At 49.1% G+C, this 27,419-nt stretch overlaps 1 protein-coding gene across 1 annotated transcript in view; it reads left to right on the top strand.

Annotated features, from left to right (window-relative positions):
- Nucleotides 1–21,226: 21,226 nt before the first annotated feature.
- The window catches only part of LOC144479593 (proteinase-activated receptor 3-like), a 30,664-nt gene continuing 24,471 nt past the window's right edge, over nt 21,227–27,419 (top strand). Inside the window, exon 1 of the mRNA XM_078198492.1 lies at nt 21,227–21,299. Coding sequence (XP_078054618.1) covers nt 21,230–21,299 — 70 coding nt within the window. The 5' untranslated portion in view covers nt 21,227–21,229. The remainder of the gene's footprint in view (nt 21,300–27,419) is intronic.

Below are 27,419 nucleotides of genomic sequence, written 5' to 3'. Positions count from 1 at the left end.
ACAGAATGGCAGGAATGATCAGGATGTGGAGACATTGCGGTACATTGTCTGTACCTTTAAGACCTGGCTGGCTTTAGAGATTTGCATTCTAATCAGTATTCTGTAACTTGATTTCTGTCTCTGTGCCCTGTTTGAGAGCAGATATCCACTCCATCTGACGAAGGAGCAGTGCTCCGAAAGCTTATGGTATTTGCTACCAAATAAACCTGTTGGACTTTAACCTGGTGTTGTGAGACTTCTTACCAGGAATGAGCAGCACAGGGTTGGGAGGTGACCTCACGTTTCCACGGGTTGAGGGGGAAGGGGGGTTGGAGGTGGGACGGCAGTGTCTGAGGGAGAGGAGGACAACAGCTGAAGAGAACGAAGCATTTCCAATGTCGGTCACATGGTGATGAGGAGCGGCCGTTCAGTGGGAATAGGATCCAGGGAACAGCTGAGTGTCTCCGAGAATCAGAACATTGCTACGACTCGCCCTATCAGCGCTGCTCCTCCACCTTCCCCCCTCAGAACCCTCACACAACAATTCCAGAACTCTCTTTTGAAAAGGTACAATGATCTCTGCCTCCATCAGGCGGAATATTCCAGATCAAAATACTCCCTGAGCAGAATAGTTTCTTCATGTTAGAGACAGGGTGAGCACACAGGGGGTCTGAGAGGACATGGGGAGAAACGCAGGGAGATATCGGTCCAGTGACAGGACGAGGCAGATCATTGGAGCAGTTGTGGCCCCAGTGACTCAGTAAAGGGAGGAATGTGGAAGAGGAAGCAATCGGATCATCTCAACATTTGTGACAAAGGGGTTGGTAATCGGAATCCGAACTGTGCCTCAGAGCTCCGAACATTGGCTCAGGAAACTTGTGGATTGCAGTCCCGCTCCCAGAATCCAGCATTAAAATGCTGCACTGTCAGAGGGTCAGTACTGGGGGAGTGCCGCACTGTCAGAAGGTCAGTACTGGGGGAGTGCTGCACTGTCAGAGGGTCAGTACTGAGGGAGTGCCGCGCTGTCAGAGGGTCAGTACTGAGGGAGTGCCGCACTGTCAGAAGGTCAGTACTGAGGGAGTGCCGCACTGTCAGAAGGTCAGTACTGAGGGAGTGCCGCACTGTCAGAGGGTCAGTGCTGAGGGAGTGCCGCACTGTCAGAGGATCAGTACTGAGGGAGTGCCGCACTGTCAGAGGGTCAGTACTGAGGGAGTGCCGCACTGTCAGAGGGTCAGTACTGAGGGAGTGCCGCACTGTCAGAGGGTCAGTACTGAGGGAGTGCTGCACTGTCAGAGGGTCAGTACTGAGGGAGTGCCGCACTGTCAGAGGGTCAGTGCTGAGGGAGTGCCGCACTGTCAGAAGGTCAGTACTGAGGGAGTGCCGCACTGTCAGAAGGTCAGTACTGAGGGAGTGCCGCACTGTCAGAGGGTCAGTGCTGAGGGAGTGCCGCACTGTCAGAGGGTCAGTACTGAGGGAGTGCCGCACTGTCAGAGGGTCAGTACTGAGGGAGTGCCGCACTGTCAGAGGGTCAGTACTGAGGGAGTGCCGCACTGTCAGAGGGTCAGTACTGAGGGAGTGCCGCACTGTCAGAGGGTCAGTACTGAGGGAGTGCCGCACTGTCAGAGGGTCAGTACTGAGGGAGTGCCGCACTGTCAGAGGGTCAGTACTGAGGGAGTGCCGCACTGTCAGAACATAGAACATAGAACATAGAAAGTCACAGCACAAACAGGCCCTTCGGCCCACAAGTTGCGCCGATCACATCCCCACCTCTAGGCCTATCTATAGCCCTCAATCCCATTAAATCCCATGTACTCATCCAGAAGTCTCTTAAAAGACCCCAACGAGTTTGCCTCCACCACCACCGACGTCAGCCGATTCCACTCACCCACCACCCTCTGAGTGAAAAACTTACCCCTGACATCCCCCCTGTACCTACCCCCCAGCACCTTAAACCTGTGTCCTCTCGTAGCAACCATTTCAGCCCTTGGAAATAGCCTCTGAGAGTCCACCCTATCCAGACCCCTCAACATCTTGTAAACCTCTATCAGGTCACCTCTCATCCTTCGTCTCTCCAGGGAGAAGAGACCAAGCTCCCTCAACCTATCCTCATAAGGCATGCCCCCCAATCCAGGCAACATCCTGGAGTGCCGCACTGTCAGAGGGTCAGTACTGAGGGAGTCAGAGAGTCAGAGTTTTCCAAACCATTCTTTGCCATCCCGCACTGCACAGTTGTTTGGGAGAACAGCTGCCAGGATAAACCCGCCAGGCAAAACTCCCTGCAATCTGCTCCTGAGTGTTCTCAGAGCTCCCTCTCCTGGGCTGCTGCTGAAGGGTTTGTAAAGACTGAAGAGGGAATATTTAGCGTGGTCATGTGCCATTGGACAGGTAATCCAGAGGCCCAGGTTCATGCTCTGGGGACCTGGGTTCAAATCCTAACACAGCAGTTGGTGGAATTTCAATTCAATTCATAAATCTGGAATTAAGAATCTACTGATGACCATGAAACCATTGTCAGGAAAACCCATCTGGGTCACTAATGTCCTTCAGGGAAGGAAATCTGCTGTCCTTACCCAGTCTGGCCTACATGTGACTCCAGAGCCACAGCAATGTGGTTGACTCTCAAGTGCCCTCCAAGGGCAACTCGGGATGGGCAATAAATGCTGGCTTGCCAGCGACGCCCATGTCCGTTGTTGAGGAAACCTGTTCATTAACTTCTAACTATCACTGGTGAATCAGCTCCTCCATGTTGACACCGCTTTGGAGGAAGCACTGAGGGTGGTGGGTGCAGAATGTACTCTGGGTGGGGACTTCAATGTCCATCACCAAGAGCGGCTCAGTAGTTCCACCACAGACCGAGCTGGCCGGGTCCTAAAGGACATCGCTGCTAGACTGGGACTGCGACAGGTGGTGAGGGAACCAACAAGAGGGAAAAACATACTGAACCTCACCAACCTGCCTGTCACAGATACATCTGTCCATGACAGTATCGGGAGGAGTGACCACTGCACAGTCCCTGTGGAGACAAAGTCTGTCTTCACATTGAGGACAGCCTCCATCGTGTTGTCACTGTGCTAAATGGGATAGACTTTGAACAGATCCAGTAACACAAGAATGAGCCTCCATGAGACACTGTGGGCCATCAACAGCAGCAGAATTGTCCTCAACCACAATCTGTAACCTCATGGCCCGGCACATCCCCCACTCTACCATTACCACAAGGCAGGGGATCAACCCTGGCTCAATGGAGAGTGCAGGAGGGCATGCTGGGAGCAACACCAGACATACCTATCCATCTGGTGAAGCTACAACACAAGAATACTTGCATACCAAGCAGCATAAGCAGCAAATAGCAGACAGAGCTGAGAGATCCCACATTCAGCCATGATGGTATTAAGTGATGGAACAGGCTCACGGGCTGAATGGCCTATTCCTGTTCCTATGTTCCTACTAAAATGCATCACCTCTCACTCCTCCACGCTATCCAACTGCCCACTCCACCAACTTGTTTTTGTCCTTTTGAAGTTCTACCTCTCCCTCTTCACAGTTTATAATATTTCCAAGTTTTGTATCATCTGCAAACTTTGAAATTGTCCCTGCACACCAAGATTCAGACCATTCATATATATCAGGAAAAGCAAGTGACCCAATATTAACCCCTGGGGAACTCCACTCAAACCTTCCCCAAGCCTGAAAAATATCCATTGACCATTTCATTACTCTCTGCTGCCTATTATTCAGTAAGAGTTTTAACAACACCAGGTTAAAGTCCAACAGGTTTATTTGGTAGCAAATACCATTAGCTTTCGGAGCGCTGCTCCTTCGTCAGATGGAGTGGAAATGTGCTCTCAAACAGGGCACAGAGATACAAAAATCAAGTTACAGAATACTGATTAGAATGCGAATCCCTACAACCAGCCAGATCTTAAAGATACAGACAATGTGGGTGGAGGGAGCATTAAGCACAGGTTAAAGAGATGCGTATTGTCTCCAGGCAGGACAGCCTGCAAGTCCAGGAGGCAAGCTGTGGGGGTTACTGATAATGTGACATAAATCCAACATCCCGGTTTAGGCCGTCCTCATGTGTGCGGAACTTGGCTATCAGTTCCTGCTCAGCGACTCTGCGCTGTCGTGTGTCGTGAAGGCCGCCTTGGAGAACGCTTACCTGAAGATCAGAGGCTGAATGCCCGTGACTGCTGAAGTGCTCACCCACAGGAAGAGAACAGTCTTGCCTGGTGATTGTCGCGCGCTCGACAACAAATGCCAAGCAATGACCATCACCAATAAGAGACACTCTAACCACCGCCCCTTGACATTCAGTGGTGTAACCATCACTGAATCCCCCACTGTCAACATCCTTGGGGTTACCATTGACCAGAAACTCAACTGGACTCACCACATAAACACAGTGGTTACAAGAGCAGGTCAGAGGCTGGGAATACTGCGGCGAGTAACTCACCCCCTGACTCCCCAAAGCCTGTCCACCATCTACAAGACACAAGTCAGGAGTGCGATGGAATACTCCCCACTTGCCTGGATGGGTGCGGCTCCAACAACACTCAAGAAGCTCGACACCATCCAGGACAAAGCAGCCCCGCATGATTGGCACCACATCTAAAACATTCGCTCCCTCCACCACCGACGCTCAGGAGCAGCAGTGTGTACCATCTACAAGATGCACTGCAGCAACTCACCAAAGATCCTTAGACAGCACCTTCCAAACCCACGACCACTTCCATCTCGAAGGACAAAGCTTCTCACAAGACCAAGTTGCCTTGATTCTCCTCCTCGCTGTTTCCTCTCCTTAATCCAGAGACTTTCTCCTGTCCCTTACTTTAACTTCACTGCAGAGACACTTTTCCACAGTCCCTGTCCTTGTTCCTTGACTTTATTTAGTTATTTATTCATTTATTAGTGTCACAATTAAGGCTTACATTAACACTGCAATGAAGTTACTGTGAAATTCCCCGAGTCGCCACACTCTGGCACCTGTTCGGGTCAATGCACCTGTGGTGAACCATCGTTGGTTCCCACCAGGTAGTGCTGAGCCAGGGTCTGGCCAGTACTACGAGTCTGTATATATGTTGCTGTTGGGGTTAGGGTTGGGTTGTTGTACTTGTTACTGTTGGGGTTAGGGTTGGGCTGTTCTACCTGTATTATAGTTATTATGGTATATCCCAGTCGGGCTCCGCCTCCTGGGAGAGGTATAAAGGTCACTGCTCTGTCTGGGACCCCTCAGTCTGGGATCGTGTACTATACACGGTAGCTTCGTTGTAATAGTAAATAAAAGCCTTTATTTCCTTGAGCATCTCAAGCCTCGTGAGTAATAACGCGCATTAGCACCCTAACCTGCACATCTTTCGGACTGTGGGAGGAAACCGGAGCACCCGGAGGAAACCCACGCAGACACGGGGAGAACATGCAAACTCCACACACACAGTGACCCAAGTACCTACTGCCCTTGTCCTTCCAGATGAAAGTGGTAGTGGGTTTGGAAGGTGCTGTCTAAGGGTCTTTGGCGCTGTGAGGCAGCAGTGCTAACCGCTGTGTCACCGTGCCGCCCAACTCAACGGCTGTCTTGGAATCTTTCCCTGTCCGCACTCCCTAATTTGGGGAATTTTCATCTTATTCTTTCTTTCGGGAAATCTCCCCTCTGTTGCTGCTGTCCTGTTTGTTCTGGGCTTTTCTTCTGGGCCACCCTGTATCTCTGTGGGTCACCCACTCGGATTCTCTGATGCTAAACAAACCCTCATTAAAATGCAGGAATACAAACAAAGCTTCAAAGCTGCAATCTCCCTCAGAGAGAAAATTCTGAATGAAACTAGACCCGGGTTTCACCTTTTCAACTCACAGTAAAGAATAGAAACTTGGCACTATTCTCATTCCAAATGGCCACAACGCAAATATAACTCACTTCAAACTATCTCTATTTCCTAATGCAACCAAGATGGGGTTTGGAAAACCAAAAGCTGCTCTCAGACCAGGGCCGAAATATTCCGCCCGTTTGTTCCGATTTTAACTCTTTGCAGTGGGTGTGTTTTAAATGCATTAAAATTGGGCCCATTGGGTTTATGGAGAATCCAAGATCTCGTCTGATTGCGTCACATTCCTGGTGTGTTTGAATCCCTTTATCCCACTCCTTAGTCCCAGGAAGACAGGACCGTATTGGAGGAGAAACCGGGGAAACTGGGCCTTCTTCTCCAGAACAAGCTGGGCCTCAGAGAAGGGGAAAACAGGCTTCAGAGTTGAGAAGGGGGAGAAGAGGACAAGTGTTGGGATGTGGGGTGAATGGGGGTCACCAGTATGTGAAGGAGCGGGCTGAGGGTTTGTCTGGTGTAAGAGAGAGGAGTGTGTGTGAGAGAGGAGTGTGTGTGAGTGTGCATGTGTGTGTGAGAGAGAGAGATATGTGAGAGTGTGTGTGCGTGTGTGTGTTTGAGAGTGTGTGTTTGAGAGAGAGTGTGTGAGAAAGAGTGTGAGAGCGAGTGTGAGAGAGAGTGTGAATGTGAGTGTGTATGTGTGAGAGAGAGAGAGAGAGAAATGTGTGAGAGAGAGAGGTGTGTGTGAGAGAGAGAGAGAAATGTGTGAGAGAGAGAGTGTGTGTGAGAGAGAGAGGTGTGTGTGTGAGAGAGAGAGTGTGTGTGAGAGAGAGAGAGAAAGAGGTGTGTGTGAGAGAGAGAGAGAGTGTGTGTGAGAGAGAGTGTGTGTGAGAGAGAGAGAGAGAGTGTGTGTGAGAGAGAGAGTGTGTGTGAAAGAGAGTGTGAGAGAGAGAGAGAGAGAGTGTGTGAGAGAGAGAGAGAGAGGTGTGTGTGAGAGAGAGTGTGTGTGAGAGAGAGTGTGTGTGAGAGAGAGAGGTGTGTGTGAGAGAGAGTGTGTGTGTGTGAGAGAGAGAGGTGGATGTGAGAGAGAGAGAGGTGTGTGTGAGAGAGAGAGAGAGGTGTGTGTGAGAGAGAGTGTGTGTGAGAGAGAGAGAGAGTGTGTGAGAGAGAGGGAGAGGTGGATGTGAGAGAGAGAGTGTGTGAGAGAGAGAGAGGTGGATGTGAGGGAGAGAGAGAGTGTGTGAGAGAGAGAGAGGTGGATGTGAGAGAGAGGGAGAGGTGTGAGAGAGAGAGAGAGAGATGAGAGAGAGAGGTGTGTGTGTGAGAAATGTGAGAGTGTGTGAGAGTGAGAGAAAATAAATGAGGGAAGTTTTTAATTGCAGTGAACAAGTGCAAACAGGATCTCAATAAGATCTCTGTCACTTAGCTTTGCGCCTTTTGCACGAAAACAATCTTTCCTGAGGACTGCCCCTTCAACACGATAAGAATGTTTCTCAGGTTCTGTAGTTCTCTGGGGAGGTCAAAGGGTTCAGCAGCTGGAAAAGTTCAGGAAACACGGCGTTTGAAGAATGAATGAGAGGTTTCATAGAATCCCAACAATGCAGGAGGCCATTTGGCCCATCGAGCCTGCACCAACCACAATCCCAGCCAGGCCCTATCCCCGTAACCCATGTATTTAACCTAGCTAGTCCCCCTGACACTAAGGGGTAATTTAACACGGCTAATCATTCTTACCGGCACATCTTTGGACTGTGAGAGGAAACTGGGGCACCCGGAGGAAACCCGCGCAGACACGGGGAGAACATGCAAGCTCCACACAGACAGTGACCCAAGCCGGGAATTAACCCGGGTCTCTGGCACTGTGAGGCAGTAGTGCTAACCACTGTGCCACCCTCTCACACACACACTCTCCCTCTCACACACACACCTCTCTCACACACACCTCTCAGGGGAAAGAGGGGGAAACCAGGGGAAAGGCTGCTAATGGCAGCCCATAGATAGAACAAAGGGTGTGAATGGCAAAACGGCAGAGAAACTGAAATCAGAGGGTAAATTGTGACAGATGAAGATGTGGGGGGAGGGGGGAGATGGGTGGGAGAGAGGTCAAATTGAGAAAATGGGGGAAAAGGTAAGGGAACGGGGGTAAAGTTTGGGGAAAGAGTCGGGGGGGAATGAAGAAAGACAATAAAGAAATAAAAGGTAGAGAACAGTAAAAAATTAAATAAAATAGAATGAAAACAAAGAGATCGAGGTGGGGTCGAGCGAATCATCTGAAGTTGTTGAATTCGATGTTGAGACTGGAAGGCTGTAAAGTGTCCAGCTGGAAGATGAGATGCTGTTCCTCCAGTTTGCGTTGAGCTTCACTGGAACATTGCAGCAAGCCAAGGACAGGCATGTGGGCGTGGGAGCAGGATCGTGTGTTAAAATGGCAGCAACCGGAAGGTCAGGGTCCTGATTGTGCAGAGACCGAGGGTGCTCAGCAAAGTGATCACCCAGTCTACGCTTGGTCTCTCCGATATAGAGGAGACCACATTGGGAGCAGCAAATGCAATAGATCAAATTGAAAGGTGCAGGTGAAACGCTGCTTAACCTGGAATGAATGTTTTGGGCCTTGGATGGTGAACATGGGAGAGGTAAAGGGACAGGAGTTACACCTTCTGCCATTGCATGGGAAGGTGCCATGAGTGACGGGAGAGGTATTGCGTATAGTGGAGGAGTGGACTAGGTTATCCTGGAGGGAACAGTCTGTGCGGAATGCTGACAGAGGGAGTGAAGGGAAGGTGTGTTTGGTGGTGGCATCACGCTGGAGTTGGTGAAAATGGCAGAGGATTATGCTTTGCATGCGGAGGCTGGTGGGGTGAAATGTGAGAACAAGGGGGACTCTGTCCTTGTTCTGGGAGGGAGGGGAGGGGATGAGGGTTGTGGCGCGGGAGGTGGACCGCACGCTGTTGAGGGCCCTGTCGACAACTGTAGATGGGAATCCACGGTTGAGGAAAAAGGAGCACATCTTAGAAGCACCACTTTGGAAAGTGGCATCATCGGAACAAATGCGACGGAGGTGAAGGAGCTGAGAGAAAGGGATGGAGTCCTTACAGGATGTAGGGTGTGAAGAACTGTAGTCCAGATGGCTATGGGAGTCAATGGGCTTGGAGTGGATATTGGTAGATACCCTATTGCCGGAAATGGAGACAGAAAGGTCAAGGAAGGGAAGGGAAGTCAATAGAAACATAGAAACTAGAAGCAGGAGGAGGCCATTCGGCCCTTCAGACCTGCTCTGCCATTCATTTTGATCATGGCTGATCATGGAATTCAATATCCTGATCCCCCCATCCCCACCATATCCCTTGATCCCTTTAGCCCCAAGAGTTGTATCTAATTTCTTCTTGAAACCTGACAACGTTTTGGTCTCAACGACATTCTGTCGTAGTAAATTCCACACATTCAAGCTAAGTTTATTTTGTTCGTGTCACAAGCCAGCTTACATTGTTGTTGTTCGTCCATCATCGTCGATGAGGACCTCGACACCATTAGTCATTATGAGGCTGGATGTGGTGGGTCCGAAGATGACTGATCAGGCCAATTCGGGCACGGAATGTCCTGGCACATATTGGGCAGACTTGGGTAGGCTGCTGTGGTTGTTGCGCTGGTGGCTTCGGACTTGCGCAGCTCGCGCTTAAGTTGTGTTTCAGCATTGCACCTTGCTTCATAAGCTTGACAGCCCTTGTGGATGAGGCAGCGCCAGGTAGGGCGAGTTTGTGCCAGCGTTTCCCAGGTGGTCGTGTCTATGTCAAGCGACTTCAGGGAGGCCTTGAGTGTGTTGTTTCCAGCAGAGAGTTCCCCAAAAAGGAGCTGCTTGGGAATGCGCTCGTCCGGCATACGGATGACATAACCTGCCCACCGGGTCTGTGCTCTCATCAGCAGTGTGTGGACTGATAGTAGACTTGCTCCAGAGAGAACTTCAGTGTCTGGTACTTTGTCTTGCCATTTGATGCGTAATATTCTACGAAGACAAGTCATATGGAAATGATTGATCTGTCCTGCATGCCTTCGATACACAGTCCACGTTTCACAGGCATACAGGAGGGTAGTGAGTACCACGGCGCTGTAGACCTTCAGTTTTGTTGCTGGGCTGATTCCTCGACGTTCCCATACAGTGGGACGCAGTCTACCGAAAGCAGAGCTTGCCTTTGCTATTCTGCAGTTAACTTCTGTATCAATAGTCACTGCTCAGGAGAGGGTGCTGCCAAGTGAACTGGTCCACTGCCTGTAGTTTCTGCCCTTTGATTGTGATTATAGGCTCTGTGTACGGTGCATGAGGAGCAGGCTGGTGCATGGGGAGCAGGCTGGTGCATGGGGAGCAGGCTGGGGCATGGGGAGCAGGCTGGTGCATGGGGAGCAGGCTGGTGCATGGGGAGCAGGCTGGTGCATGGGGAGCAGGCTGGGGCATGGGGAGCAGGCTGGGGCATGGGGAGCAGGCTGGTGCATGGGGAGCAGGTTGGTGCATGGGGAGCAGGCTGGGGCATGGGGAGCAGGCTGGGGCATGGGGAACAGGCTGGGGCATGGGGAGCAGGCTGGTGCATGGGGAGCAGGCTGGTGCATGGGGAGCAGGCTGGGGCATGGGGAGCAGGCTGGGGCATGGGGAGCAGGCTGGGGCATGGGGAGCAGGCTGGTGCATGAGGAGCAGGCTGGGGCATGAGGAGCAGGCTGGGGCATGGGGAGCAGGCTGGGGCATGAGGAGCAGGCTGGGGCATGGGGAGCAGGCTGGGGCATGGGGAGCAGGCTGGTGCATGGGGAGCAGGCTGGGGCATGGGGAGCAGGCTGGGGCATGAGGAGCAGGCTGGGGCATGGGGAGCAGGCTGGGGCATGAGGAGCAGGCTGGTGCATGAGGAGCAGGCTGGTGCATGACTTCAGTCTTTTTAATGTTGATGGTGAGTCCAAAGTTGTCACAAGCCGTGGAAAATTTGTCCATACCGACTTGCATCTCTGGCTCTGAGCCAGTATACAGGGCGCAGTCATCGGCAAAGAGGAAGTCTCTCAGAACAGTCTCCTTCACTTTGGTAATAGCTTGAAGTCTCCTCAGGTTGAAGAGCTTCCCATCCGCTCTGTACTTAAGGCTGATTCCAGCAACACTGTCCTGGAAGGCATCATTCAGCATGGCAGTAAACATCATGCTGAACAGTGTGGGTGCGAGCACACAGCCCTGTTTGACACCATTGGTGACTGGGAATGCCTCAGAGGATTCTCCGCCGTCCAGTACTCTGGCCATCATGGAACTGGCGTACCATCTGAATGAGTTTGGTGGGGCAGCCGAACTTTGACATGATCCTCCACAGGCCTTGTCGGCTGACAGTGTCGGAGGCTTTCGCAAGGTCAACAAAGATTGTGTAGAGCTCGCGATTCTGCTCCTGACACTTCTCCTGAAGTTGGCGCGCGGCAAAAATCATGTCAATAGTCCCTTACATAGTCGGCTTACATTAACACTACAATGAAGTTACTGTGAAAATCCCCTAGTCTCCACACTTCAGCGCCTGTTCGGGTACAATGAGGGAGAATTTAACACGGCCAATTCAGCTAACCAGCATGTCTTTTGGACTGTGGGAGGAAACCGGAGCACCCGGAGGAAACCCACGCGGACACAGGGAGAACGTGCAACTCCGCAGACAGTGACCCAAGGCCAGAATTGAACCCAGGTTGCTGGCGCTGTGAGAACAAAGAACAAAGAACAAAGAACAGTACAGCACAGGAAACAGGCCCTTCGGCCCTCCAAGCCTGTGCCGCTCCTTGGTCCAACTAGACCAATCGTTTGTATCCCTCCATTCCCAGGCTGCTCATGTGACTATCCAGGTAAGTCTTAAATGATGTCAGCGTGCCTGCCTCCACCACCCTACTTGACAGCGCATTCCAGGCCCCCACCACCCTCTGTGTAAAAAACGTCCCTCTGATATCTGAGTTATACTTCGCCCCTCTCACCTTGAGCCCGTGACCTCTCGTGATCGTCACCTCCGACCTGGGAAAAAGCTTCCCACTGTTCACCCTATCTATACCCTTCATAATCTTGTACACCTCTGTTAGATCTCCCCTCATTCTCCGTCTTTCCAAGGAGAACAACCCCAGTCTACCCAATCTCTCCTCATAGCTAAGACCCTCCATACCAGGCAACATCCTGGTAAACCTTCTCTGCACTCTCTCTAACGCCTCCACGTCCTTCTGGTAGTGCGGCGACCAGAACTGGACGCAGTACTCCGAATGTGGCCTAACCAGCGTTCTATACAGCTGCATCATCAGACTCCAGTTTCTATACTCTATACCCCGTCCTATAAAGGCAAGCATACCATATGCCTTCTTCACCACCTTCTCCACCTGTGAGGCAGCAGTGCTAACCACCATGCCACCATGCTGCCCCGCATTCACATTCACCTCTATGAGATCCTCTCTCAATCTTCTAAACTCCAATGAATATAATCCTAAAAGTGTCTGAGATGGACCAGGTGAGGGCGATGGAGGGGTGGAAACTGGAAGCGAAGTTGATGAATTTTTCCAGGTCCGGACGAGAGCATGAAGCGACACCAAAATAGTCATCGATGTACCGGTGAAGGAGTTGTGAGAGGGGGCCTGGGTAGGCCTGGAACAAGGAATGTTCCACATTCCCCATAAAAAGACAAGCGTAGCTAGGACACATGGTGGGTACCCATTGTTACTCCTTTGATTTGGAGAAAGTGGGACACGGTCCCTGCTGATCAGGGACAGTGTCACAGCTGTAGAGAAGGTGTACGCTGTGGAGGGATTGTCTACAGAGTCTCTTTGGGTGGAAGTTCGGAGTGGGAAGGGGTCGGTCACTTTGCTGGGAGTTTTCTATCGGCCGCCCAATAGTAACAGGGAGGTGGAGGAGCAGATAGGGAAACAGATCCTGGACAGTTGCAATAATAGCAGAGTTGTTGTGATGGGAGACTTTAATTTCCCAAACATAGATTGGAATATCCCTAGGGTAAGGGGATTGGATGGGGAGGAGTTCGTTAGGTGTGTTCAGGAGGGTTTCCTGGCACAGCATGAGGACAAGCCTACAAGAGGAGAGGCTGTACTTGATCTGATACTGACCAATGAACCTGGACAGGTGTCAGAGCTCTCAGTGGGAGAGCATCTTGGGGAAAGCGATCATAACTCTATCTCCTTTATGCTTGCATTGGAAAAAGAGAGGATCAGGCAAGCTAGGAAAGCATTTATATGGAGTAAGGGGAAATATGAAGACATAAGGCAGCAAATTAGAGGAGTAAATTGGAAAGAGGTATTCTCGGGGAAATGTACTGAAGAGAGGTGGCAGTTTTTCAAGGAATGTCTGTCTAGAGTTCTACAGGACAACGTTCCGAGCAGACAGGGAGGAGTTGGTAGGTTAAAGGAACCGTGGTGCACGAAAGCTGTGCGGGACCTAGTTGAGAAGAAAAGGAAAACGTACAAAAGGTTCAGAGAGCTTGGCGAAGATAGGGATCTAGATGAGTGTACGGCTTGTAGGAATGGACTAAAGAAGGAAATTAGGAGAACCAGAAGGGGTCACGAGAAGGCCTTGGCAGGTAGGATTAAGGAAAACCCGAAGGTGTTCTATAAATATGTGAAGAGTAAAAGGATGAGACGTGAAGGAATAGGGTCTATAAAAGGTGAAGGCGGGAAAGTCTGTACGGAACCAGTAGAAATGGCAGAGGTGCTTAATGAGTATTTTGCCTCGGTTTTCACAGAGGAGAAGGACATGGGTGGATGTACTGTGGGCTTGCGGTGGACTGAAAAGATTGAGTATGTGGACTTTAACAAAGAGGTTGTGCTGGAATCTTTGAATGGCATCAAGATAGATAAGTCGCCGGGTCCGGATGGGATGTACCCCAGGTTACTGTGGGAGGCGAGGGAAGAGATTGCAGAGCCTCTGGCGATGATCTTTGCGTCGTCGATGGAGACGGGAGAGGTGCCGGAGGATTGGAGGATTGCGGATGTGGTTCCTATTTTCAAGAAGGGGAATAGGGATAGCCCAGGAAATTATCGGCCAGTGAGTCTAACCTCAGTGGTTGGTAAGCTGATGGAGAAGATCCCGAGGGGCAAGATTTATGAGCCTTTAGAGAGGTTTAGTATGCTCAAGAATACTCAGCATGACTTTGTCAAAGGCAGATCGTGCCTTACGAATCTGGTGGAGTTCTTCGAAAATGTGACTAAACACATTGACGAAGGGAAAGCGGTAGATGTGGTTTATATGGATTTTAGCAAGGCGTTCGATAAGGTTCCCCATGCTAGAAAAAGTGAGAGGGCATGGGATCCAGAACTGGCTTGCCCAAAGGAGGCAGAGAGTGGGTATAGATGGGTCTTTTTCTAAATGGAGGTCGGTCACCAGTGGAGTGCCCCAGGGATCTGTTCTGGGACCCTTGCTGTTTGTCATTTTCATAAATGACCTGGATGAGGAAGTGGAGGGATGGATTGGTAAGTTTGCCGACGACACAAAGGTTGGTGGGGTTGTGGATAGTCTGGAGGGATGTCAGAAGTTACAGAGGGACATAGATAGGATGCAAGACTGGGCGAGAAGTGGCAGATGGACTTCATCCCAGATAAATGCGTAGTTGTCCATTTTGGCAGGTCAAATGGGATGAAGGAGTACAATATTAAGGGAAAGACTCTTAGTACTGTAGAGGATCAGAAGGACCTTGAGGTCCGGGTCCATAGGACTCTAAAATCGGCCCCACAGGTGGAGGAGGTGGTTAAGAAGACGTATGGTGTGCTGGCCTTTATCAATCAAGGGATTGAGTTTAGGAGTCCGGGGATAATGATGCAGCTATATAAGACCCTCGTCAGACCCCACTTGAAGTGCTGTGCTCAGTTCTGGTCGCCTCATTACAGGAAGGATGTGGAAAAGATTGAAAGGGTGCAGAGGAGATTTACAAGGATGTTGCCTGGATTGAGTGGCATGCCTTATGAGGATAGGCTGAGGGAGCTCGGTCTTTTCTCCTTGGAGAGACGTAGGATGAGAGGAGACCTAATAGAGGTATATAAGATGTTGAGAGGCATAGATCGGGTGGACTCTCAGAGGTTTTTTCCCAGGGTGGAAATGGCTGCTACGAGAGGACTCAGGGTTAAGGAGCTGGGGGGTAGATACAGGGGAATTGTTAGGGGGAAGTTTTTCACACAGAGGGTGGTGGGCGAGTGGAATCGGCTGCCGTCAGTGGTGGTGGAGGCAAACTCAATAGGGTCTTTTAAGAGACTCCTGGATGAGTACATGAGACTTAATAGGATGGAGGGTTATAGGTAGGCCTAGAAGGTAGGGATATGTTCGGCACAACGTGTGGGGCCGAAGGGCCTGTTTTTGTGCTGTAGTTTTTCTATGTTTCTAAAGGAGAAGTTGCTGAGAGATAGAACGAGTTCAGCCAGGCGTGGGAGAGTGGTGGTGGATGGGAATTGTTTAGGCCTCTTTTCAAGAAAGAAGTGAAGAGCTCTCAGGCCATCCTGGTGTGGGATGGAGGTGTAGAGAGATTGCACATCCACTGTGAATAGGAGGCGGTTAGGGCTTGCGTACTGGAAGCTGTCAATATGATGCAGGGCATCAGAGGAACCCTGGATGTAGGTGGGGAGGGAATGGACCAGGGGAGTGAGGGTGGAGTCAAGGTAAGAGGAAATAAGTTCAGTGGGGCAGGAGCACGCTGACACGCTGTGGATTTTGGGTAGAAGCGGGCTGTCTGTGGTTGGGAGACTATGTGGTTGAAGGCTGTGAGGAGGAAGGCATCCGGAGGAAATGAGCTCAGTGATGGTGTTGGAGATAATGGTTTGATGTTCAGTGGGGTGGTCATGGTCCGGGGGAGGTAGGAGGAAGTATCTTAGAGTTGGTGCTCAGCCTCTGCGAGGTGGAGGTCAGTACACCAGACAACAACAGCACCCACTTTGTCAGCAGGTTTGATGATAATGTCAGGGTTGGACCTGGGGGAGCGAAGGGAGGAAAGTTTGGAAAGAGAGAGGTTGGAATGGGTGAGGGGGGCAGAAAAATTGAGACGGCCAATATCTCGTCAACAGTTCTTGGGCCTTTACTCGGAGGGTGGTAAAACTTTGGGATTCTTTATCCCAGAGAGTGGAAGCTCAGTCACTGAGATGTTTAAAGCAGGGATTGATAGATTTCAGATTAATAATAATGTAAAGGGTTCTGGGGACATTGTAAAGGGTAAAAGGTTTTGAAGTGTCTGACCAGCCCTGATCATCTTGAATGGCGGAACAGGCTCGATGGGCTGAATGGCCTCTTCCTGTTGCTGCATGCCTCTATGCAGCATTTTGTTTGAATCCACGGTCTGACAGTCTTGTTGATGTCAATGTCTAATTTCTGACTAATCCACAGCATCTTCCCGAATCCACAGAGCTGTAACTGCGAGTGTGTATTTCAGAGTCTGGATGGTTGGTGTAAATTAGAAGCAGTTGTGGTTTAGACATTGTAGATATTCAGTGTGTCAGTGGCCAGGCCCCGTATGGATTGATCAATAATATCTCAGAGCACAACGCAGCCCGGTTTAAAAACTGAATTAACGGATTAATATCTCAACATTACATCATGAGCTTCGATAATGAACCAAGACAAACCAAAGCTTGGAAGTTTCCCTGCACTTTTATTGGGAATGTTGAAGTTGAGATTTTCCGATTCCTAACCCTGGGAATGTGATCAGGGAGAATGGGGCCACCTCACTGTCTGATTCACCCATTGTTTTTGTCCAACTGGAACTGAAAGTGTCGACGTCGCAGAGACACGCACTCGGCAACACACTGCAGTTTGTTAACCCTTTGTAAGCAGCTTTGGAAGGCTTGGTGAGCCAGGTTCTCTCACACACAACCCAAGTTTCCAATGAAAAAACACCAGGCCTGAGGTAGCCTCAGAAAAAGAGAAGTCACTCAATGAGCAGAGATTGCCAGTTAAAGTTGTTGGCATTCCCCATGGCACAGCCAATACCAGCCGGGGGTGGGGGGGCTGGTGGTGTCCCAGAGATAACAGTGGCAAGCAATAGGCCACGGCATGGTAGCAATTGGGGCGGCACGGTAGCACAGTGGTTAGCACTGCTGCTTCACAGCTCCAGGGTCCCGGGTTCGATTCCCGGCTCGGGTCACTGTCTGTGTGCAGTTTGCACATTCTCCTCGTGTCTGCGTGGGTTTCCTCCGGGTGCTCCGGTTTCCTCCCACAGTCCAAAGATGTGCGGGTTCGGTTGATTGGCCAGGTTGAAAAATGGCCCTTAGTGTCCTGAGATGCGTAGGTTAGAGGGATTTAGCGGGTAAAATATGTGGGAGTAGGGCCTGGGTGGGATTGTGGTCGGTGCAGACTCGATGGGCCGAATGGCCTCCTTCTGCACTGTAGGGATTCTATTCTATTCTATTCATGCCTCCGAATGGTGAGGAACACACACACAAAAGGAGAATAGACTTGACAGATCAGCAGCTGTGCAGAGTGTTGGTTTTGAGTAGAACATGATAATTTGTCATATGGAGAAGCCTCTCTACAGGGATAAGAACATAAGAAATAGGAGCAGGAGTAGGCCATCTAGCCCTTCGAGCCTGCCCCGCCATTCAATAAGATCATGGCTGATCTGAAGTGGATCAGTTCCACTTACCGGCCTGATCCCCATAACCTCTAATTCCCTTACCGATCAGGAATCCATCTATCCATGATTTAAACATATTCAACGAGGTAGCCTCCACCACTTCAGTGGGCAGAGAATTCCAGAGATTCACCACCCTCTGAGAGAAGAAGTTCCTCCTCAACTCTGTCCTAAACTGACCCCCCTTTATTTTGAGGCTGTGCCTGTGCCTGTGTGTTGCTGAGTGCGTGTCTCTGCGACGTAGACACTTTCAGTTCCAGTTAGACAAAAACAATGGATATGTTCGTATTGTGTCCACGTGCGTGCATAATGTCCTATGTTATGTGTTGTGGATTTTAAGCAAAAAGGAGAAAATGTGATCTGCACGCATAGATTCAAAATAACAACAACAGGTTTACTGAAGGAGCTCAAACTGAAAGCAGGAACCCGTAGAACCACCCCAGTGACATCACCATCAAATCATGTGATCAGCTCTTAGAGCAATCATGTAACCATTTAAATATATAAGGTAGTTAGATATATAACATGGTAATGGGGGGAGTTGGTTTAGCTCAGTTGGCTGGACAGCTGGTTCACGGTGCAGAGTGATGCTAACAGCACGAGTTCAATTCCCGTGCTGGCTGAAAGGCCCCGCCTTCTCAACCTTGCCCCTGGTCTGAGCTGTGATGTCCCTTAGATTAAATCACCACCAATCGGCCGATGGTCATCAGGGACTATGGTGACTTTACTTTTACCTAACTTGGTAGGTGCAGAAGCTGGATTTTCCTGCGCCCTCTCTGATGTGAGGTCGAGGTTTCACTCGGAAATCCCCATTAGATGTGAGCTGTGAAAATCCCCGCTGATTACAAACGAGTTCAGCATTTTCCATTTCCTTCTCTTTCCCATTCTCATTCTGATTGTTCACAATGGAACACCCATTATCTGCCCAGAATGTGACGCTCTTTCTTTTCTGTACTCATCGTTAATACCGGTTATAGCGACAGGAATTGAAATCTGTGAAGAACACAAAGGAGGGACAAAAATATGGGAAAAGCTGACAGCGGAACAGGGACACAGCTGACTCCGCGAGCCCAGGCTTCAGTGGAAAAAACCATTATTTATTGTCATTGAACTAGTAAAACAGCAATGAGTTTGCCACATCCGCTCAGCATTCGACGCAGCTGCCCTGCAGGCAATGAGGGCATGAGTACGGACATTCCTCGCTCTGACTTGTAAGAATTGATGGTCCGTGCCCGTGGGGTGGACATTCCCAGACATTTCACCATTCATGCTGCAGATTAACATTTATTTTAGTTTTTGGGGATGTGAGATTTGCTGGCTAGACCAATACTTATTGCCCATCCCTCACTGCCACTTGAGAAGGTAGTGGTGAGCTCCCTTCCTGAACCCCTGCAGTCCCTGTGGTGTAGGTATCCGGTCACGGGCATTCGCCCTCTGATCTTCGGGTAAGCGTTCTCCAAGGCGGCCTTCACGACGCACGACAGCGCAGAGTCGCTGAGCAGAGACTGATAGCCAAGTTCCGCACACATGAGGACGGCCTCAACCGGGATCTTGGGTTCATGTCACACTATCTGTAACCCCCACGACTTGCCTGGACTTGCAAAATCTCACTAACTGTCCCGGCTGGAGACAATACACATCTCTTTAATCTGGGCTTAACCCTCTCTCCACTCACATTGTCTGTACCTTTACGACTTGATTACCTGTAAAGACTCGCATTCCAACCATTATTTTGTAAATTGAGTTTGTGTCTTTATGTGCCCTGTTTGTGAACAGAGCTCCCACTCACCTGACAAAGGAGCAGCGCTCCGAAAGCTCGTGGCTTTTGATACCAAATAAACCTGTTGGACTTTAACCTGGTGTTGTGAGACTTCTCACTGTGTAGGTTCGCCCACAGTGCTGTTAGGGAGAGAGTTCCCGGATTTTGACCCAGCAACAGCGAAGGAATGGCGATATATTTCCAAATCAGGATGGTGTGTGACTCGGAAGGGAACCTCGAGATGGGGGTGTTCCCAGGTATCTGCTGCCCTTGTCCTTCCAGATGGTAGAGGTTGTGGGTTTGGAGGGTGCTGCCCAGGGAAATGCAAAGTGACAGATTGAGAAAGAGAAAATCTTTCCAAATGCTCCATGACAGTGATGCAAGGGAGCAGCTGGCTGGATGCAGTCTCAATCACTTTCAGTTCCCTTTGTTTAGTGATTGGAACTGCTATAAAATTACCATCTTGGTCTCAGGCACAGATTACGTAGCTTAGTGATCATAACCACACCATGCCCAGCCCCAGTCACATCTCCTCAGATCTTGAAGCAGTCCATGCCCAAATGAGGCAAGGGCAGGACATCTCTCACGATTGGACTGATACATGGTAAATAATATAAGTGCCAGAAAACAACCATCTCCAACCATCGCTGCTTTGACATTCCGTGGCATTACCATCGCTGAGCCCCCAATTGTCAACATCCTGTGGGTTTCCATTGGCAGAAACTGAACTGGACTCTGCCATGTAAATACTGAGACTACATTAGCTGCTCAGGGCTGGGAAAACTGCGGCAAGTAACTCACCTCCTGACTCCCCAAAGCCTCCCCACCATCTACAAGGCACAAGTCAGGAGTGTGATGGAATAGTCCCCACTTGCCTGGATGGGTGCAGCTCCAACAACACAAGCTCGACACCATCCAGGACAAAGCAGCCCCGCTTGATGGGCACCAGACCCACAAACTTTAACACCCTCCACCAGTGTCGCACGGTGCCAGCCGTGTGTGCTATCGACAAGATGCACTGCAGCAACTCACCAAGGCTCCTTAGACAGCACTTTCCAAGCCATGATATCTGGAGAAGAAACCTTGGATTACTCTGGCCCAAAGATCTCGAGATGCTTTAGACATTGAATATTTTCAGGCCGGGGGGCGGGGAGGGGGGAGTGAATTTTTAGGTACTAATGGAATAAAGGAATATGGGGTTGGTGAAATTGTGGTTGAAGATGGGCTCTGATCTTGGTCGAGAGTTGAAGAAGGTTCAAAGAGCTGAATGGCCTCCTCCATGTTCCGATGGGATGGGGTTTCCTGGAGTGAATTCCCTTTCAGTAACCAGAGATTCCGAATCTCTTTTCCTGTAACCTGCTGGATTGCTAGAAGGTTGTTATCTCTGTGCATCTTTAACTCAAACAATCCTTCTCCATTCGGTTTGTGTTTAGCAGCATTTGAACGTGAGGAACTCAGACAATGAACCTGGGTGACTTCACTTCAATGTATCCTGGCCCACACTGACTCTAAACTTATTTAAAGAGGTGAATTGTGGCTTGAAAGGGTCTTAAAATGCTATTTGATTCCTTCCTATGTGAAGACTATCTCCCCCCCCCCCCCCCCCCCCGCCCCTCCCCACCATGCCCACATTACATTAGGATAGCACAGTGGGTTAGCACTGCTGCCTCACAGCACCAGGGACCCGGGTTCAATTCCCGGCTTGGGTCACTGTCTGTGTGGAGTCTGCACGTTTTCCCCGTGTCTGCGTGTGTTTCCTCCGGGTGCTCCGGTTTCCTCCCACAGTCCAGAGATGTGCAGGTTAGGTTGATTGGTCATGTTAAATTGCCACTTTGTGTCAGGGGAGTTAGCAGGGTAAATATGTGGGGTTACGGGGATAGGACCTGGGTGGGATTGTTGTTGGTGCAGGCTCCATAGGCCGAATGGCCTTTTTCTGTACTGTAGGGATTCTATTATACAACAGACCTTTGATGAGTTGTGTCATGAGCTCTCTGCCTGTTAGTTGCTGACGTGCTTGTGGTTTTTGAGAATTATTACCATCTCATTGTCAGCACATTTCAGTCTTGCTTTGGAGGACAGCACGGAGGATGAAATTGCTGCAGCTATTGTTATTGTTCACTTTGGCCAGTTGTTTTATAAACCGCTCCAGCAGCAAAGGTAATAGATTCAATTCTAATTTGCCTTTAAATGCAAAAATAATCCATTTGTTCCTGTGAACTATTTCCAACTATTTAATTGTTCAAATTTACATGTTAGAGAATTGTTATTTCAACAGGTGAAGGTCGAAGTAATTTAACGTCATATTTAATGAGAATTCGCCCTGAACTGTTTAATGTGGGGAATTTTGTCTTTCCTGTGAATTATTCTGTATTTAATCAGAAATATTCTGCCAGGTTTTCTATCTGGAATGTTCAATCCAGAATATTTTATTCACTTATGACGACATTTGAAAACATTTCACAAATAATTTACCTTCTGTGGATAACTGTACACCAAGGATCTGAGAAAAAAATTAAATGAAGAAAATGATTGATTCCCCAAAAGTTTCAGCGACACTAAGTTCTGAGCAGATACGGTCTAAATGTTTTAAACAGTTGAGATTAATAGTCTGTGAAGTTGTGGTCTGTACGGTTCAGACTCATTGTGGGCATGGATGTTGTGGAACTGAAACTATCCCAAATCATCATCTGAGCAGTGAGGGACTTTAGCCTCGCTCCCTCAGCTCTGCTCACTGATGGGGATGGGGAGGTCAAGTGAAGACCAACTAGTCGCCATTGTGACTCCCTCCACCCAGCTCACACTTCCTGCCCACATTCACATTGGTCATCTGACCTTTTGCATAGGATGTGGAGATGCCGGCGTTGGACTGGGGTAAACACAGTAAGAAGTTTAACAACACCAGGTTAAAGTCCAACAGGTTTATTTGGTAGCAAATGCCACTAGCTTTCGGAGCGCTGCCCCTTTGTCAGGTGGAGTGGAGAAATGCTCACAAACAGGGCATACAGAGACACAAACTCAATTTACAGAATAATGATTGGAATGACCCTATCGAATCCGCCTCCACCACCATTGCTGGCAGCCCATTCCATGCACCCACCACCCTCTGAGTGAAAAACTTACCCCTGACATCTCCTCTTTACCTACTCCCCAGCACCTTAAACCTGTGGCAACCATTTCAGCCCTTGGAAAAAGCCTCTGACTATCCACTCGATCAATACCTCTCAACATCTTATCCACCTCTATCAGGTCACCCCTCATCCTTCGTCTCTCCAAGGAGAAAAGGCCGAGCTCACTCAACCTATCCTCACAAGGCATGCTCCCCAACTCAGGCAACATTCTTGTAAATCTCCTCTGCACCCTTTCTATGGCTTCCACATCCTTCCTGTAATGAGGCGACCAGAACTGAGCACAGTACTCCAAGTGTGGTCTGACCAGGGTCTTATATAGCTGCAACATTATCTCACGACTCCGAAACTCAATTTCTCGATTGATGAAGGCCAGTACACCATACGCCTTCTTAACCACTGCCTCAACCTGCACAGCTGCTTTGAGCGTCCTGTGAACTCGGACCCCAAGATCCTTCTGATCTTCCACACTGCCAAGAGTCCTACCATTGAGTCCTACCCTAAGGCGTTCTATAAATATGTGAAGAGTAAAAGGATAAGACGTGACGGAATAGGGCCTATAAAAGGTGAAGGCGGGAAAGTCTGTACGGAACCAGTAGAAATGGCAGAGGTGTTCAATGAGTATTTTGCCTCGGTTTTCACAGAGGAGAAGGACATGGGTGGATGTACTGTGGGCTTGTGGTGGACTGAAATGATTGAGTATGTGGACTTTAACAAAGAGGTTGTGCTGGAATCTTTGAATGGCATCAAGATAGATAAGTCGCCGGGTCCGGATGGGATGTACCCCAGGTTACTGTGGGAGGCGAGGGAAGAGATTGCAGAGCCTCTGGCGATGATCTTTGCGTCGTCGATGGAGACGGGAGAGGTGCCGGAGGATTGGAGGATTGCGGATGTGGTTCCTATTTTCAAGAAGGGGAATAGGGATCGCCCAGGAAATTATCGGCCAGTGAGTCTAACCTCAGTGGTAAGCTGATGGAGAAGATCCTAAGGGACAAGATTTATGAGCATTTAGAGAGGTTTAGTATGCTCAAGAATACTCAGCATGACTTTGTCAAAGGCAGATCGTGCCTTACGAACCTGGTGGAGTTCTTCGAAAATGTGACTAAACATATTGACGAAGGGAAAGCGGTAGATGTGATTTATTTGGATTTTAGCAAGGCGTTCAATAAGGTCCCCCATGCAAGGCTTCTAGAGAAAGTGAGAGGGCATGGGATCCAAGGGTGGATCCAGAACTGGCTTGCCCAAAGGAGGCAGAGAGTGGGTATAGATGGGTCTTTTTCTAAATGGAGGTCGGTCACCAGTGGAGTGCCCCAGGGATCTGTTCTGGGACCCTTGCTGTTTGTCATTTTCATAAATGACCTGGATGAGGAAGTGGAGGGATGGATTGGTAAGTTTGCCGACGACACGAAGGTTGGTGGGGTTGTGGATAGTCTGGAGGGATGTCAGAAGTTACAGAGGGACATAGATAGGATGCAAGACTGGGCGAGAAGTGGCAGATGGACCTCAACCCAGATAAATGCGTCGTGGTCCATTTTGTCAGGTCAAATGGGATGAAGGAGTACAATATTAAGGGAAAGACTCTTAGTACTGTAGAGGATCAGAAGGACCTTGGGGTCCAGGTCCATAGGACTCTAAAATCGGCCCCACAGGTGGAGGAGGTGGTTAAGAAGGCGTATGGTGTGCTGGCCTTTATCAATCAAGGGATTGAGTCTAGGAGTCTGAAGATAATGACGCAGCTATATAAGACCCAAATCAGACCCCACTTGGAGTACTGTGCTCAGTTCTGGTCGCCTCACTATAGGAAGGATGTGGAAAAGATTGAAAGGGTGCAGAGGAGATTTACAAGGATGTTGCTTGGATTGAGTGGCATGCCTTATGAGGATAGGCTGAGGGAGCTCGGTCTTTTCTCCTTGGAGAGACGTAGGATGAGAGGAGACCTAATAGAGGTGTATAAGATGTTGAGAGGCATAGATCAGGTGGACTCTCAGAGGCTTTTTCCCAGGGTGGAAATGTCTGCTACGAGAGAACACAGGTTTAAGGTGCTGGGGGGTAGGTACAGGGGAGATGTTAGGGGTAAGTTTTTCACACAGAGGGTGGTGGGCGAGTGGAATCGGCTGCCGTCAGTGGTGGTGGAGGCGAACTCAATAGGGTCTTTTAAGAGACTCCTGGATGAGTACATGGAGCTTAATAGGATGGAGGGTTATAGGTAGGTCTAGAAGGTAGGGACGTGTTCGGCACAACTTGTGGGCCGAAGGGCCTGTTTGTGCTGTAGTTTTTCTATGTTTCTATGTTTCTATTAATATTATATTCCGCCATCCTATTTGACCTGCCAAAATGAACCACCTCACACTTATCTGGGTTGAACTCCATCTGCCACTTCTCTGCCCAGTCTTGCATCCTATCAATGTCTCGCTGCAACTTCTGACATCCCTCCACACTATCCACAACACCTCCAACCTTTGTGTCATCAGCAAACTTACCAACCCATCCCTCCACTTCCTCATCCAGGTCATTTATAAAAATCACAAAGAGTAAGGGTCCCAGAACAGATCCCTGGGGCACTCCACTGGTGACCGACCTCCATGCAGAACATGACCCATCTATTACCACTCTTTGCCTTCTGTGGGCAAGCCAGTTCTGGATCCACAAAGCAATATCCCCTTGGACCCCATGCCCCCTCACTTTCTCAATAAGCCTTGCATGGGGCACCTTATCAAATGCCTTGCTGAAGTCCATATATACTACATCTACTGCTCTTCCTTCATCAATGTGTTTCGTCACATCCTCAAAAAATTCAATCGGGCTCATAAGGCATGATCTGCCTTTGACAAAGCCATGCTGACTATTCTTAATCATATTATACCTCTCCAAATGTTCAGAAATCCTGCCTCTCAGGATCTTCTCCATCAACTTACCAACCACTGAGGTTAGACTCACTGGTCTATAATTTCCAGGGCTATCTCTACTCCCTTTCTTGAATAAAGGAACAACATCCACAATCCTCCGGAACCTCTCCCGTCTCCATTGATGATGCAAAGATCATCGCCAGAGGCTCAGCAATCTCCTCCCTCACCTCCCACAGTAGCCTGGGGTACATCTCATCCGGTCCCAGCGACTTATCTAACTTGATGCTTTTCAAAAGCTCCAACACATCCTCTTTCTTAATATCTACATGCTCAAGCTTTTCAGTCCGCTGCAAGTCTGCACTACAACCACCAAGAAAGATCCTTTTCCATAGTGAATACTGAAGTAAAGTATTCATTAAGTACCTCTGCTATTTCTTCCAGTTCCATACAAACTTTCCCACCGTCACACTTGATAGGTCCTATTCTTTCACGTCTTATCCTTTTGCTCTTCACATACTTGTAGAATGCCTTGGGGTTTTCCTTAATCCTGCCTGCCAAGGCCTTCTCATGACCCCTTCTGGCTCTCCTAATTTCCTTCTTAAGATCCTTCCTATTAGCCGTATACTCTTCAAGATCTCTAACATTACCTAGCTCCCTGAACCTTTTGTTAGCTTTTCTTTTCTTCTTGACGAGATTCATTACAGCCTTTGTACACCACGGTTCCTGTAACCTACCATAACTTCCCTGTCTCATTGGAACGTTGCTATGCAGAACTCCAGACAAATATTCCCTGAAAATTTGCCATATTTCTTCAGTACATTACCCTGAGAAAACCTCTTTCCAATTTAAGCTTCCAATTTCCTGCCTGATAGCCTCATAATTCCCCTTACTCCAATTAAACACTTTTCTAACTTGTCTGATCCTATCTCGCTCCAATGCTATTGTAAAGGAGATAGAATTATGATCACCAAATTATCTCCAAAATGCTCTCCCACTGAGAGATCTGACACCTGACCAGGTTCATTTCCCAATTGGTGATAGTGACCACAATTCGGTTACGTTCACCTTAGTGATGGAAAGGGATAGGCATGAACCTCGGGCCAGTGGTTTTAGCTGGGGGAAGGGTAATTATGAGGCTATTAGGAGAGAATTAGGAAACATAGGTTGGACTAGGAGATTACAGGGACTGGGAACGTCCGACATGTGGAGTTTTTTCAAGGAGCAGCTACTGCGAGTCTGTGATAGGTATGTCCCTGTCAGGCAAGGAGGAATTGGTAGGGCTAGGGAACCGTGGTGCACCAAAAAAGTTTCTTTGTTGGTTAAAAAGAAAAAGGAGGCTTATGTTCGGATGAGACGTGAGCACTCGGGTAGTGCACTAGAAAGCTTTAGATTGGCTAAGAGGGAGTTGAAGAGCGAGCTTAGAAGGGCTAAAAGGGGACATGAGAAGACTTTGGCGGATAGGGTTAAAGAGAATCCTAAGGCGTTCTATAGGTATGTCAGGAACAGAAGGTTGGTTAGGGCAAGTTTAGGGCCAGTTATAGATGGCAGAGGGAAGTTATGTGTGGAACCGGAGGAGATTGGTGAAGCATTGAACCAATATTTCTCTTCGGTGTTCACGCAAGGGGACATGAATATAGCTGAGGAGGACACTGGGTTGCAAGGGAGTAGAATAGACAGTATTACAGTTGATAAGGAGGATGTGCAGGATATTCTGGAGGGTCTGAAAATAGATAAATCCCCTGGTCCGGATGGGATTTATCCAAGGATTCTCTGGGAGGCAAGAGAAGTGATTGCAGAGCCTCTGGCTCTGATCTTCAGGTCGTCGTTGGCCTCTGGTATAGTACCAGAAGATTGGAGGTTAGCGAATGTTGTCCCATTGTTTAAGAAGGGGAACAGAGACTTCCCCGGGAATTATAGACCGGTGAGTCTCACTTCTGTTGTCGGCAAGATGTTGGAAAAAATTATAAGGGATAGGATTTATAGTTATTTGGAGAGTAATGAATTGATAGGTGATAGTCAGCATGGTTTTGTGGCAGGTAGGTCGTGCCTTACTAACCTTATTGAGTTTTTTGAGAAAGTGACCAAGGAGGTGGATGGGGGCAAGGCAGTGGACGTGGTATATATGGATTTTAGTAAGGCGTTTGATAAGGTTCACCATGGTAGGCTTCTGCAGAAAATGCAGATGTATGGGATTGGGGGTGATCTAGGAAATTGGATCAGGAATTGGCTAGCGGATAGGAAACAGAGGGTGGTGGTTGATAGTAAATATTCATCATGGTGTGCGGTTACAAGTGGTGTACCTCAGG

The sequence above is a fragment of the Mustelus asterias genome, chromosome 26 (assembly GCF_964213995.1).
Source record: "Mustelus asterias chromosome 26, sMusAst1.hap1.1, whole genome shotgun sequence".
Classification (NCBI taxonomy): Eukaryota; Metazoa; Chordata; class Chondrichthyes; order Carcharhiniformes; family Triakidae; genus Mustelus; species Mustelus asterias.
This window is presented reverse-complemented; position numbering and strand designations above follow the sequence as displayed.